The 12,531-nt window shown below is 44.3% G+C and overlaps 1 protein-coding gene across 1 annotated transcript in view; it reads left to right on the top strand.

Annotated features, from left to right (window-relative positions):
- Nucleotides 1-912: 912 nt before the first annotated feature.
- CHSY3 (chondroitin sulfate synthase 3) overlaps nucleotides 913-12,531 on the top strand; it is an 89,135-nt gene continuing 77,516 nt past the window's right edge. Inside the window, exons 1-2 of the mRNA XM_081930503.1 lie at nucleotides 913-1,704; nucleotides 7,268-7,551. Of these exons, the coding sequence (XP_081786629.1) occupies nucleotides 939-1,704; nucleotides 7,268-7,551 (1,050 nt within the window). The 5' untranslated portion in view covers nucleotides 913-938. The remainder of the gene's footprint in view (nucleotides 1,705-7,267; nucleotides 7,552-12,531) is intronic.

Below are 12,531 nucleotides of genomic sequence, written 5' to 3'. Positions count from 1 at the left end.
GTAAACGGCGTTTCCATGCGCTGCTCTGGTTCGCCAGAAGCGGCTTAGTCATGCTGGTCACATGACCCAGAAGCCGTCTGTGGACAAACGCCGGCTCCCTCAGCCAGTAAAGCAAGACGAGCGCCGCAACCCCAGAGTTGGTCACGACTGGACCTAATGATCAGGGGTCCCTTTACCTTTATAGGGGATGAAATGAACCTTGGAAGGAGGAGGAGGAGGGAAGAAACTGAATATAGAGAACATGATGGAAAATGTTTGTGGTGAAACGTAAAAACGGAAAACTCAATAGAAACTATCTCTCTATATAAAAGGTGAAATGAAATCTAATAATAATCCAGGACACCATTTTTCAGAGGCGAATTCCTGGACGTGTCCTGGAAAACACGGACGTATGGCAGGCCTGGGAATTCTGAGGGAAAGAAGCGATTGCGGAGAGGCCGTTGCGGAGGAGCCTCGGGTAGCAGCAACCCCCCCCCCCACCGTGGGAGTGGCGCCGGCTGTAGCCTCTCCTGCCTGAGGGAGGCGCTCGGAATCCACGGCCGGCGGCGCAGAGCGAGGCGGCGCGAGCGGCGGCGGCGCCGGCCTCCCTGCCCGGCTCCAGCAGCAGCAGAAGCAACAGCAGCGGTCGCTCGCTCGCTGGCTGGCTTCTTCTTCTTCTTCTTCTGCCGCCCTTGCGCGGAGGAGGCCGGGCCGTGGGAGGGGCCGCCGCCGCCCAGGTGCCGCCGCCGCCGCCGCCGCCGCCAGCGAAGCCCGACGTGTGCCTCCGCGGCGCCGGCGGCGGGAGAGAAGTTTTCGCTCGGAGCCGCCGCCTTCTCCTCCTCCTTTGCCTCAGCTGCGCGCCGAGAAGCGGACTCTGTGGTGACGGCGGAGAGGCGGCGGCAGCAGCAGCAGCAGCGGGACCCTCAGCTCGGGACGCCGCCACCCGCCTCCCCAGCGCCATGGCCGCGCGCTCCCGACGCCCGTGGCTCAGCGTGGCGCTGGGGCTGGTGCTGGGCTTCACCGTCGCCTCGTGGCTCGTCGCGCCCAAAGTGGCCGAGCTGAGCGAGAGGAAAAGGCGAGGCGGCGGAGGAGGCGGCGGCGTGAGTTCCGCCGGGGCGGGCGTCGTCGGCGGCCGCCTCTGCGCTTTCTACGGCCGCGCGGCTGCGCTGCCCGCGGACAAGAGGCAGCTGCGCCCTGAGGCGGCTGAGGCGGAGAAGCAAAGGCGGGAAGCGGAGGGCCAGCCCGCGCCCGCTTTCGCCGTGGCAGCCGCCGGAGAAGGAGACCCGTCGCCCCCGCCGCCGCCGCCGCCTCTGGAGGCGGAGGAGGAGGAGGAAGAAGAAGAGGAAGAAGGCGGCGGGCGCCACGGCAGCAGCAGCCACAACGGCAGCGGGGACTACGCGGGCGCGCCGGGCTGCGCGCCCCGCGGCCGCTTCCTCTACGTCGGGGTGATGACCGCGCAGAAGTACCTGGGCAGCCGCGCGCTGGCGGCGCAGCGGACGTGGGCCGCCTCCATCCCCGGCCGGGTGGAGTTCTTCTCCAGCCAAGGCTCGGTGCCTCCGGCCGCCTCGAGAGGGGAGCGGCCGCTGCCCGTGGTCGCCTTGCCCGGCGTGGACGACTCCTATCCACCGCAGAAGAAGTCCTTCATGATGCTCAAGTACATGCACGACCACTACCTGGACGCCTACGAGTGGTTCATGCGCGCCGACGACGACGTCTACATCAAAGGTGAAAAGGGGAGGGATGGAGAGGGGCGCCCTGTTTCACAAAGTAAAAGCCAGGACACCCCAAAAGTTGTTGAGTGTTTTTGTTTTTTTACCCGAAATTGATGAACTTCTTTTTAAAGGAAACCCCCAAAAGTTGTTGTTGAGTTTTTTAAAGACAAACCCCAAAAGTTGCTGAGCTTCCACCCAAAAATGATTTTTTTGATTGACTTTGGAAATCCCCCCTCCCAAGTCAATTCCGCCTTTGAAATCTCGGTCATGTCTTTGAAAATCTAGATGTTATGGCTAACCCATATTTTTATAAACATGAAATTTATAATGCAAGTTGCATGTTCTTTGGAGCAAGTGTGAAGTAGATTTGTTGTTTGGCCTGCTAAATGATGCTCAAGCTGTTTTCTGGGTGCAGTGTTAAAACACCTGAAGCTATGGCAGCCCTGTGGATGGATGGTGGGGCTGAAGGGCTGAGCCCCGGGACTTGCTACTGACGTTTCCGGGTTTTTAAGCTCTGAACAACCGTGTGAGGTATGGTGAAACAAGGCGGACCTGGCATGGGCAGAGTGCATGGGCGCACCACTGAGAAAGTCTCGGTAGATGCCTGCACGTGTGAAACTGTAGACCACCAGGCCTTCTGGGCATGCTAGAGTGGAGACTCGATGCCACTCATTTTAGGAGTTGTTCTGGAGCGGCGTCTTACACGTGTCCTGCAATCCTGAGCGTTAGGGCAGTGATGTTCCCCACTGACCTCAGTGCAAACATGAATAGGATTGTGCTGCAGCCCATAGGTGCTGGTGCCCTGGGTGCCCGAGCACCCACCAAATTCCCCATGAAGGGGTTGGGCAAATTTCATTGCCAGGGCCATTCACACTGCATGGCAACCTACAAGTGATTAAGAGTAGCACCTATCCTATTCAGGCCCTTTCTCCAGTTGGCTTACCTTCCAGAGTTGTCAAAAAGGTACACACTGAGATGTATTTCTTTTTTTGCAAAGCTGAGTTTGTTGCATCAGGTTTCAACAAGTTGGTTAGAATCTCAGGTGCTTTGGGTAGCTTTCTGCTGCATCCTACCTGCAATAAATAACTTGGAAAGTTATGCCATTTAATGACCCCTTTTTAAAACAGAAGTGAGTGTGGCAGCATGGCTGGCTTCCTAGATCTCTAGTGGTTTTGTTGAGCACACGCCTGCCTATGCAGGTCCCTGCCCCACCTTCCAAACTCCAGGACTTTGCTTAGACCTGTCAGTGTTTGTCAGAGTTTTAGGCTCTGTTTTTCCTTTGGCTGAGAGCCCATCTTGTGGAAGAATCTTAAGTCACCTGCAGTGTGGGATGAAAACAAACAAATTAAGTCTTCCCTCTGGCCTTAATTGATAGAAATACACACATTCACTTATTATTTCTACAAATTTGGAGTTTTACCTGCATTAACATATTATCAAGAGCAGTGATGTTCACAGTAAATGTTCTGAAGTACTGTAGTCACAGAAACTGTGGCTTGCTTGAAAGTGTGATGGGAGACCTGTGGCAACAACCAGGAAGCTTTAGGACTATTTTGTTGTATATTATTATTAGACTATTATAAAAGTTATACTGGTAGAAGGTGGATGAGTTGGATTTCTTCCTAGCAGTATACGCAGTCTGATGTGGTATTTAATTGCATGAAAGCTTTAATGGTTTGCAGCTTGTTAAGGATTTGCAGGTTTGTGATGAGTTCCAGCAGAACAGCTGGAATCCAGTGCTTAAGGATAAAGACAAACCAGTTTATTGTCTCAGAAAGTTTTGCAAGGTGAAGCTGGAAGTGGACGGAGAAAGTTGTAGGATGCATATACATTGTTGTGACAGGCTGAAGGGAAGAGAAGTGAACAAGGCAAGAGGTTGAAAGTGCAAGGAATAATTCATGCCAATAACTGGGTGTAAAACAAGATTATGATGTCTCATCCATACATAATCTATTCTCTTTTTTTAGATTTAGAAAGCATAGCCTATATTTTTTGTACTCAGCCACATGTAAACATTTCTTTAATGTCATTAACAACAAATACTGGAATTATCTTTCAATTCTTTGCTTATTTTCAAGATCACTTGGCATGTTGTGCAAGTGACATGTTGAGATCCTGGTGTCCGTAGCTCTGTGGGCAATGCAGAAAAGAGCATGTGTTTCAGAAGTAATGTGCTTGTCAGCATAATAATCAGTTTCCTCCATCCATAAGGAGTAAGGAATGTTGATAACATTTCCTCTTAGAAATAAGATTGAAGTGTTCACTTCAGTCCCTGATTTGGTTAAAAAGTTTTTAGTTTCACTTAAGTAACTGTTTATGCATTACAGAGACAGCAAATGGTCAAAGTGCGATAATCCAGATGTTATCGGTTTCATATTTCTGTATTGCACTGGTAACCAGTGGTGTTCTTTAGTCGGAACTTACTTTAAGTTACAAGGCAAAAGGAACTGAGCGGTCTCAAGACTTTTCAAGGAATATCAATATTAGTTATGGAACCAAGGCATCTTTTTGCTCAACTATGTCCCTTTGTGAACTCTATGACCAACTGGGAATATAGCCTTCTAGGAACACAATCACAGTTCAATATGTCTTGGGCTGCAACCCTAGACTCATTTACTGGTAGTAAAGCACATAGAACCTAGTGGAACTTACATTTGAGTTAATCGCTAGTTAACAAAAAGGTGCTGAAACCTGTCAAATGTTGTACAAACATAATTGTTCTCTGGCCTCTCCAGTAAAAAGAAATAATCCTCCCTGAGCCCCTCTGTCAGGGAAAAAGGGCGGGAGATAAACAATCAATCTAGTTTACATGGTGTGATATGTTACTAGGGATATGTTAATTTAGGGTTGATAGGATTTCAACATTGTTGTTTTTTAGTATGCTACAGTTGAATTTCTTGCATCACTCAGCTTTGCAACCTAAGGGTGGCAGTCCATCCTCATCTTACCCTTTGTAAGTATACAGGTAGCATTACATGTTGGTTATCCACTGCTGTCCTTTTTAACTTAGGAACTGGAATGCAAACGCTTCAGTTCTTTAATGACTTTAAATATTTTTTGCCCCCGTTTTAAAATGTAAGGAAGATAAAAGTAAAAAATTGCAAAGTATATGTTATGTTGTTGCTTAATTCAGTGCATTTTTGTTGTTGTTCACCATCTTTCCCCCTCTTCAGCTCTTAATAGAGATAGGCAACTTGTCACATTCCTGGTCTGGGTTTGCAGCAGGGCATTGTGGAAACCCTATACGGATTCATCAGGACAGAATCTGCATGCATAAGTACCCTCCCTTTGTGCACATTGCTGATGTACTTCCAGGTGCACATCTCTGTGTGCATTAGGATGCTTACCTGAGCCCCACTGAAGTGGATGGATGTGTCACTTGTTGCAAATGGGAATGCACGTCCTTTGACTACAGCTGGCTTTGGGCTACTGACAGTATATATGTTTTATTATTGTAAATCCAGAGAGTATGTTGCTTGAGTGGAGAAATTTTAAAGCAGTGCCCAAGGTTTTGCAGTACTTCCTTAAGAAACTCAAGTCCATTGATTTCATTGGGTATGTTCTGAGTATGGCTAAGGTTGGATGTCACACACTGTTATTATGTAGCAAATAATGGCCAATATTACCAGTGATGTTTAGAGACTGTGAAAATTGGTAATGAAGTGGATCAATCTGAGTTACACTGCAAAAAGAATAAAAATCATTTAATTGTGCATTGTGATAATCTCTCTCTCGCTCTATATATAAACAAACAAACTGTGGGTCCTTATATGAAATGGCCTTTGTTACAAGTGTCAGTTTTCAAGTTAACATATTCAGCCATGCAGGTGCAGGGGAACATACTTATTGACAATTCAAATTGCTTTCTACACCAAGGTTAAACTTTTTAAAAATGATGATGATGATGATGATGATGATGATACTTTAATACATAACATTGGACTCTGCAGCTGCTTTCAAAATTTGCCAGGTGCTAGGCACATATTGCACCTGGCTATCAGTCAGTTGCGACCAAGTGAAGATAATCGGGCCACCAGGGTGGTGCCTGACGTCTCCACCATCTGAAGGTGCATGCCTGAAGATCCTTGGATCTTGACTGGTTTCACACACTAGCAACACATCCTGTAGAATTCTGCCTGTGATATTTGATCTGCACAATCAGTCAAAATTTCAGGAACCAAAAGGTTGTATTGAAAAATAGACTTTTGAGGCATCTCGCCCAAAAATGGCAACCAGGCATTCCGTTTTTGGCAACTGTAACTCTGGTTTAAGGAGCCACTGGGTGCCTAGCGTATATACAGTATCTGAGTTTATAACACTGCTCTGCAACAGTGACGTTGCGGTAGCTTGCAACAGAATCAAAAGGAATGGAGGAATGGAGGAAGCTGCCTTATACGGAGTCAAACCATCGTAACTCAGTACTGTTTGCACGGACTTGCATTGGCTCTTCAAGATTTCAGGCAGAAGGACAAACCCAGTCCTATCTGGAGATGCCAGGCATTGAACCTGGGACATTGTGTATCTAAAGCAAATACATTGATACATTTCATGGCCCTTCCCCTTTAAAAGGTTTTTATAACATTCATTTATCCATATAACTATTGCCTTCTATTTTAAATTTAATTTGCGCTTCAGTATATTCAATTAGAATTAAATTCCATTGATTTTAGTGGGATTTACTTTAAGGAAAGTATATAGTTATACTCCCTTATTTTAACTTGCATTATTTATCACTGTCATAAACAGATCTCATCCTTGCAAATGTCGGTAATTTCATTTTAACATTTTTAAAAAAGGTGCATGCTCCAACTTTGCTTGCTTGGGCAGTTCCTCTACTTTTTCCATATTCTTCTTGTGCCACTGTTGTAGTTACTTAGCTCCCTTTATTGATTTTGGATCTAGTTGACGAATGGATCACCGAACTATTTTAGGTTTCGGTATACTTTTCTTCCACCCAGGTGCTTGAATGGCCCTTGAATGCCCAGAAACTCAGCAGTGTGTATATGATGGTAACAGTCATAGAGAAAGGGAAAAATAGGTACAGTTGCATCAGTAACCAAGTGGGGAGAAAGTGGATGGCGGACATTGGTGTATTTTAAGCTTGCCACTTAACTCTTGAATCTGGGAATTAGTTTATATCCACAGAACTCAGAGTTCTGCTTACATAATGGGGCTTTCCATTCCCTTTATCCCACTGCAGATCCTGAAAAGGTTGCTCATGAAGTTTGAAATCCAGTGTAGGAGGATGCGACTGGGGGTGATGGAGGTAGGAAATGTTAGGAGTCTGATTTCCCCTTGTGTAAGCAGAAGTGTCTTTTACTGGTTCTAGGGACTAAGCCACTGTCCTAAATAAACATTGGCTTAATATGACAGGCAGTCATGGCCCCAGTAGCATGTAGAAAGTTTTTCAAAGTCCTACTATCCTTCTCTTCCTTTTGCCTTGGTATGCTTTCATTTTGTTGAAGCGGAAGAGAGGTAATTGCTGTGTTAGAGCAAGTGATTATAGTTGTAATGTTGAAAGACAGAATCTCTTGATTGTGTGGCATAAACAATATTTCCTCTCCTTTTTCTTACAGGGGAAAAATTGGAAGAGTTCCTTCGGTCACTGAACAGCAGTAAACCTCTCTATTTGGGCCAGACAGGACTGGGGAATATTGAAGAACTTGGAAAACTGGGCCTTGAGCCAGGAGAGAATTTCTGCATGGGAGGACCTGGGATGATCTTCAGCCGCGAAGTTCTTAGGAGGATGGTGCCACATATAGGTGAATGCCTTCGAGAAATGTACACTACTCACGAGGATGTGGAAGTGGGCCGATGTGTTCGGCGGTTTGGTGGAACTCAGTGTGTCTGGTCGTATGAGGTAAGGAAGAGTGGATTAGTAATGGTGGTTTTTGAAGTTAAACGTCTTCCAATATATATAGAAGTGTAAAGCTGTCATCACACAGTCCTGATTGGAGGATATGTCCCCACACTGGAGGATTTGTAGAGCTCTATCACAATCCTGGATTTGCATGAAGTCAGGTTGGGGGGTGGGAGAGCAAAAGAGAAGGCAGGTTTTAAAATGGCGGTTGAATAAAGGAAACAGAGGGGGGAGTGGTTTTTTAAAACAATGGCAGAGGTGAGAGCTGGGTGAGCAGGATGGGTTGGGAGAAGTGGCCATTTAAAACATAACTTCTTTGCCTCAAGCTCATTTCCTGCCCCTCCCCCTGCTATATAGGTCCATTCTCTGGTGACACCGATCAACCCACTATGATGAGGGGAGCCAATTTAGGGGTGTGACGAAACTACTGTATGTCTGCTTAATATACATGGAGCAGATAAACTCTGATTTCTACATCCGTAGCCCGCCCTAAAAAAACCAGTTGTGAAGATGTCTACCAAGCTTGAAGCCCTATGCACATTTGATATATGTTTTGTCAAAATTAAATGAAAACATCTGTGTGAGCGTGGTCAGGATCAAGTTATTAATCCCCATAACTTTTCGGCAAGGCGACATGCCTAGATTTTGCATAGCATCAATGGACGACATAAACAGTCATAACTTTTATTATGCAAATGATCCATGTTTTTGTGCTGGTGGTTTAGTATTAGAATATGCTTGCCCCTGTGTCACTATCTCATTAAGTGGTGAAAAAAAATCAATTTAAATAGGCCAATGAAAGAGGTTATGTGCCATGAAAAACAAAACGCAGAAGAGCAATTGGATTTGTGCATTATACAGCAAATTTCAGCTAAGGGTACCCTGTTCTTTTGATTGAATGTATTTTTTAAGTAAAGCCTATGACTTCTAAACATCTATGTTCTATAAATATATTAAAACCAGTATGATATATTAAAATGTAATATGTAAAATATCAGCTTTATAGTTATTTCTATGAAACTCCTTAATTGAGTTGTGACCTTTGGGAGGAAAATTCTAATTTCAGGAGTTTTTTCAGGGCATTATTCAAGAATCTGTTCTGAGCTTTGGAAAGTAAGATGATGTGCTCTTTCTTTATCCAAAACATTTACTTGTGAGTTCATCTTCATTATTTCAGGCTGCAGTCCTAAGCACAACCACCTTGGAGTAAATCTCACTGAATATAGTGGGGTTAACCTGAGTAAATACGTATTTGTTGTTTAGTCATTTAGTCATGTCCGACTCTTCATGACCCCATGGACCAGAGCACGCCAGGCACTCCTGTCTTCTACTGCCTTCTGCAGTTTGGTCAAACTCATGTTGGTAGCTAACATGTTAGTTAGCTACTAATTCATGTTAGTAGCTAAACCTAAATATGTATCGGTTTGCATAATGTGTTGGTTTTTAAAGTGAGAATGTGACCATTTTTATTTGGTTGGCTGTACATTTACATTTTCAGTGTGCAAATACTGAAGTACTTACATTGTCTTTAGTGGGCCTTTGCTGAAAGTAATTTAAAGTGAGTGCAGATTATTTGCCGACCTTAAAAATAAATCCTTAGAGAAGAATCTCTACTGGCATTTTAGATATATTCTTTTTCATTTCATGTTGACTATTAGCACACGGTTTCTCTAGATTCCCTGGGATTAATGGTGTAATGCTAAATTAAGTACAGGATTTCACTGAATTTGCAGGAGCATACGTATTAATGGTACATAGTTCAGGGGAAGACCCGAAAAGGCTTAAAACACTGGGACTATTGGGATGGCCATTTAACCTTGGGTCGTATATGGAAATTTCTGAACACACTGCAACTCTGTGATGGAGGATCTTTGAATCAAATACCTGGAACATGCCACAAACAAGACTGATACTCACTGTCAAACATTTCTAGCTTGAAAATGTGACTGCCATACAGAGTGGGAATATTTCCTGTAAATGCCTTGCTCTTTTGTGTTGGTACATAATTTCTTCACAGCCGCTGCTTCTGTTACATTTTTCTTTGAAATCAGAACCTTGTCTTCCTAGGTGACGGCTGTCAGATTTTGCCTGGTAATGATGTCAGCGAGAACAAACCAAGCTAGTTCAGAGTGACGACAACTTTGTTATCTTCTCTTGTCTCGTACTTAGTTTGCAGCCTTAGGAAAATAGTTCGTCTATCTAATCCAGCATTGTGGTTGCAGCTGCTTTCTGTGTGGCAGAGAATATGGGCGACCGTGGCCCCATGTTTGTCTTAATGTTGTTCAAGGTAGAAAGATGAGGAATGTGTCATTTGTGACTTGGCTCACTTTCCGGAGGTATTTGCTTGAATAGCAAATTCCAACAAAAGAAACTGCATTGGGATGTCTGTTTAAGAGTGGAGGAGCAGTGTGTTTGGTTTTTTGGGGGTGGGGTGGGGGAAGATATGGTTTCAAAATCAGTTTGGTTTGGTTTGGTATGATTTAACAAACCACAGTTACAGCATAGATCTCCCTGCAGAAACTGCTGCTGTGCCATATAGAGTAGAGTGAATTCATGAACCTAATTTGTTTTTATTTTTCTTCAAAGGTAATTAAAAACCCTGGTTAGGGAAAGGTTATCTCAGTAAATACCAGGTTAATGAAATTGGTTCATTTTGACTTTCCACTAACAAGTTTCTATTACAGTGGTATCTTGGGTTACATACGCTTCAGGCTACAGACCCAGAAATAGTACCTCGGGTTAAGAACTTTGCTTCAGGATGAGAACAAAAATCATTTTCTGGCAGCGGGAGGCCCCATTAGGTAAAGTGGTGCTTCAGGTTAAAAACAGTTTCAGGTTAAGAACAGACCTCTGGAACGAATTAAATACTTAACCCGAGGTACCACTGTACTTATTTCCTGCATCCATTCTCAGACATGCAGCATGACTACAAATATACTATACTGTACTAGTACCATCAGATTTCGAGTCCTTATAGTAAATGTACATAATTATGGGATAGTTTGGACATCTTGCTAAACTGTAGTTTTATGAACATGCTGCAAAAAGGCTTACAAATTCTCTCATGCATGGCTGCAAGGAGTTATGAAATTTTTGCTTCCCTTTTAGATTAACTGTAGCTGGATGTGACATTTGAACCTGCACAAACTGTTGTTAGTCGTAACTGTGGCTTACTGAAATTAACTAACTTCAAACTGTTTTTTTTATTAAGCTACTTTGTTTCAACATGCCATAGTTTAGACTCTCCAGTTCAGGATTTGATGACATCTGATCCAAAGTTGGTCTAGGATGAAAATGGAAGCTTCCAATCTCCTTCCAGACACACTGGAATAGGAGAGATGAGCATATGAGCCCGTCTTGCTGCTGTTCGTTCACATAATGCAAATCTATTGTTTAAAGTTCTGTCTCATTGTGGCCATACTGGGGGGAAAATGCAATTATAGAAGCTTAAGTAACTTGCAATATCGCTTGTGAAGCTTCCTGACCCCCCATATGTATTGTTTCTCTAATAGTTTTTGTATTTGTTAAATATATTTTAATTATTTCACATAGATGTATTGGCTTTTCCAGCTGGCTTTCATTGGTATTTGGGTTAAGATAAATTAGTTACAGAACGTAATAGCTTAATATCTTGCACTATTAGGCAAGCTGATGCTTATTTGCTGAATGTGTTGGCCTAGTGAGCTAGTAAAATTGCTAATGAACAAGAACCCATTTTTATGCCTATAACCTAGTTACACAGCAATAGCCTAACTGCAACATAGAGCCAAATATTGCTCTGGGGCTTGTGGACATCACTTGTACATGTTAATATTATCTTAAAACAACAATTTGGCATTCCTTTGTTCTGTCATTATATTCTAAGGAGTGAAGAGAGTACGTAAACAGAAGGAAAAGACTGAGGGAAGGTGGGTGGCTTTTGTGTCCTGGAAATTGGCATTGATTCTGCTTTGGAGTGAGTTTTGCTCTCCCAGAAAGAACAAGTATGCCATTTCATTTCATGGTACTCCTTGATTTACTTGGCCTTCTGGTGGCCAGAGTGTTTTTTACCAGCTTCAGCTGGTTCGCAAAAAGTTACTGTTCCTGGATAAGGATAGCATAGCCATAGTGAGACAGGCTTAGGTAATCTACTACTATATTACTGTAATGCATTATATGTGTGGTTACCCTTCAAGACAATCTAGAACAGGGGTAGGCAACCTAAGGCCCATGGGCCACAAGTGGCCCACGGGGGTCGTTTAACCAGCCCACAAGCCACCCCCGAACCGAGCTGCCTACTTGGCGAGTCGCTGCATGCAGTGTGGGGACTCGCTTCCGTGGCGCCAGAAATCACATCTGCGCAGACGCCAGAAATCGTGGGCGCGATCCGGCCCATGGAAGGATCTCCACTAGAGTGAAATGGCCCAGGTGAGGTAAACCTTGCCGACCCCTGATCTTCATTAGTACAGAACCCAGTTGCAATAATTTTCATGGGGGTAGAAAGAGTTGTTCCATATTTTTTTGAAAAATCTACATTGATATAATCTACCCACTTTCAAGCCCAATTTAAGATACTTGTGCTGGTCTTTTAAAGCCTTAAATGATTTAGGACCAAGATGCTCTAGGAGAGCCTTTCCCCATCTTTTAGTATCCTGCTTTAGCCAAGGGTATGTTGTGGTTTAACGTAAAGGTAAAGGAGCCCTGGTCAGTTAACTTGCAGTTGCTCTGTCCAGCTTCTGCCAACCTAGCAGTTTGAAAGCATACTAGTGCAAGTAGTAAATAGGTACTGCTGCAGTGGGAAGGTAAATGATGTTTCCGTATGCTCTGTCACTCATCATGGTGTCCTGTTGCTCCAGAAGTGGTTTAGTCATGCTCGCCAAATGACCCGGAAAGCTGTCTGCGGACAAACACCGGCTCCCTCAGCCTGAAGTGAGAGGAACTCCGCGCCCCATAGTTGCCTTTCACTGGACTTAATGGTCCAGGTGTCCTTTACCTTTTTTT

Source organism: Podarcis melisellensis (assembly GCF_964234715.1).
Source record: "Podarcis melisellensis genome assembly, chromosome: 11".
Taxonomy (NCBI): domain Eukaryota; kingdom Metazoa; phylum Chordata; class Lepidosauria; order Squamata; family Lacertidae; genus Podarcis; species Podarcis melisellensis.
This window is presented reverse-complemented; position numbering and strand designations above follow the sequence as displayed.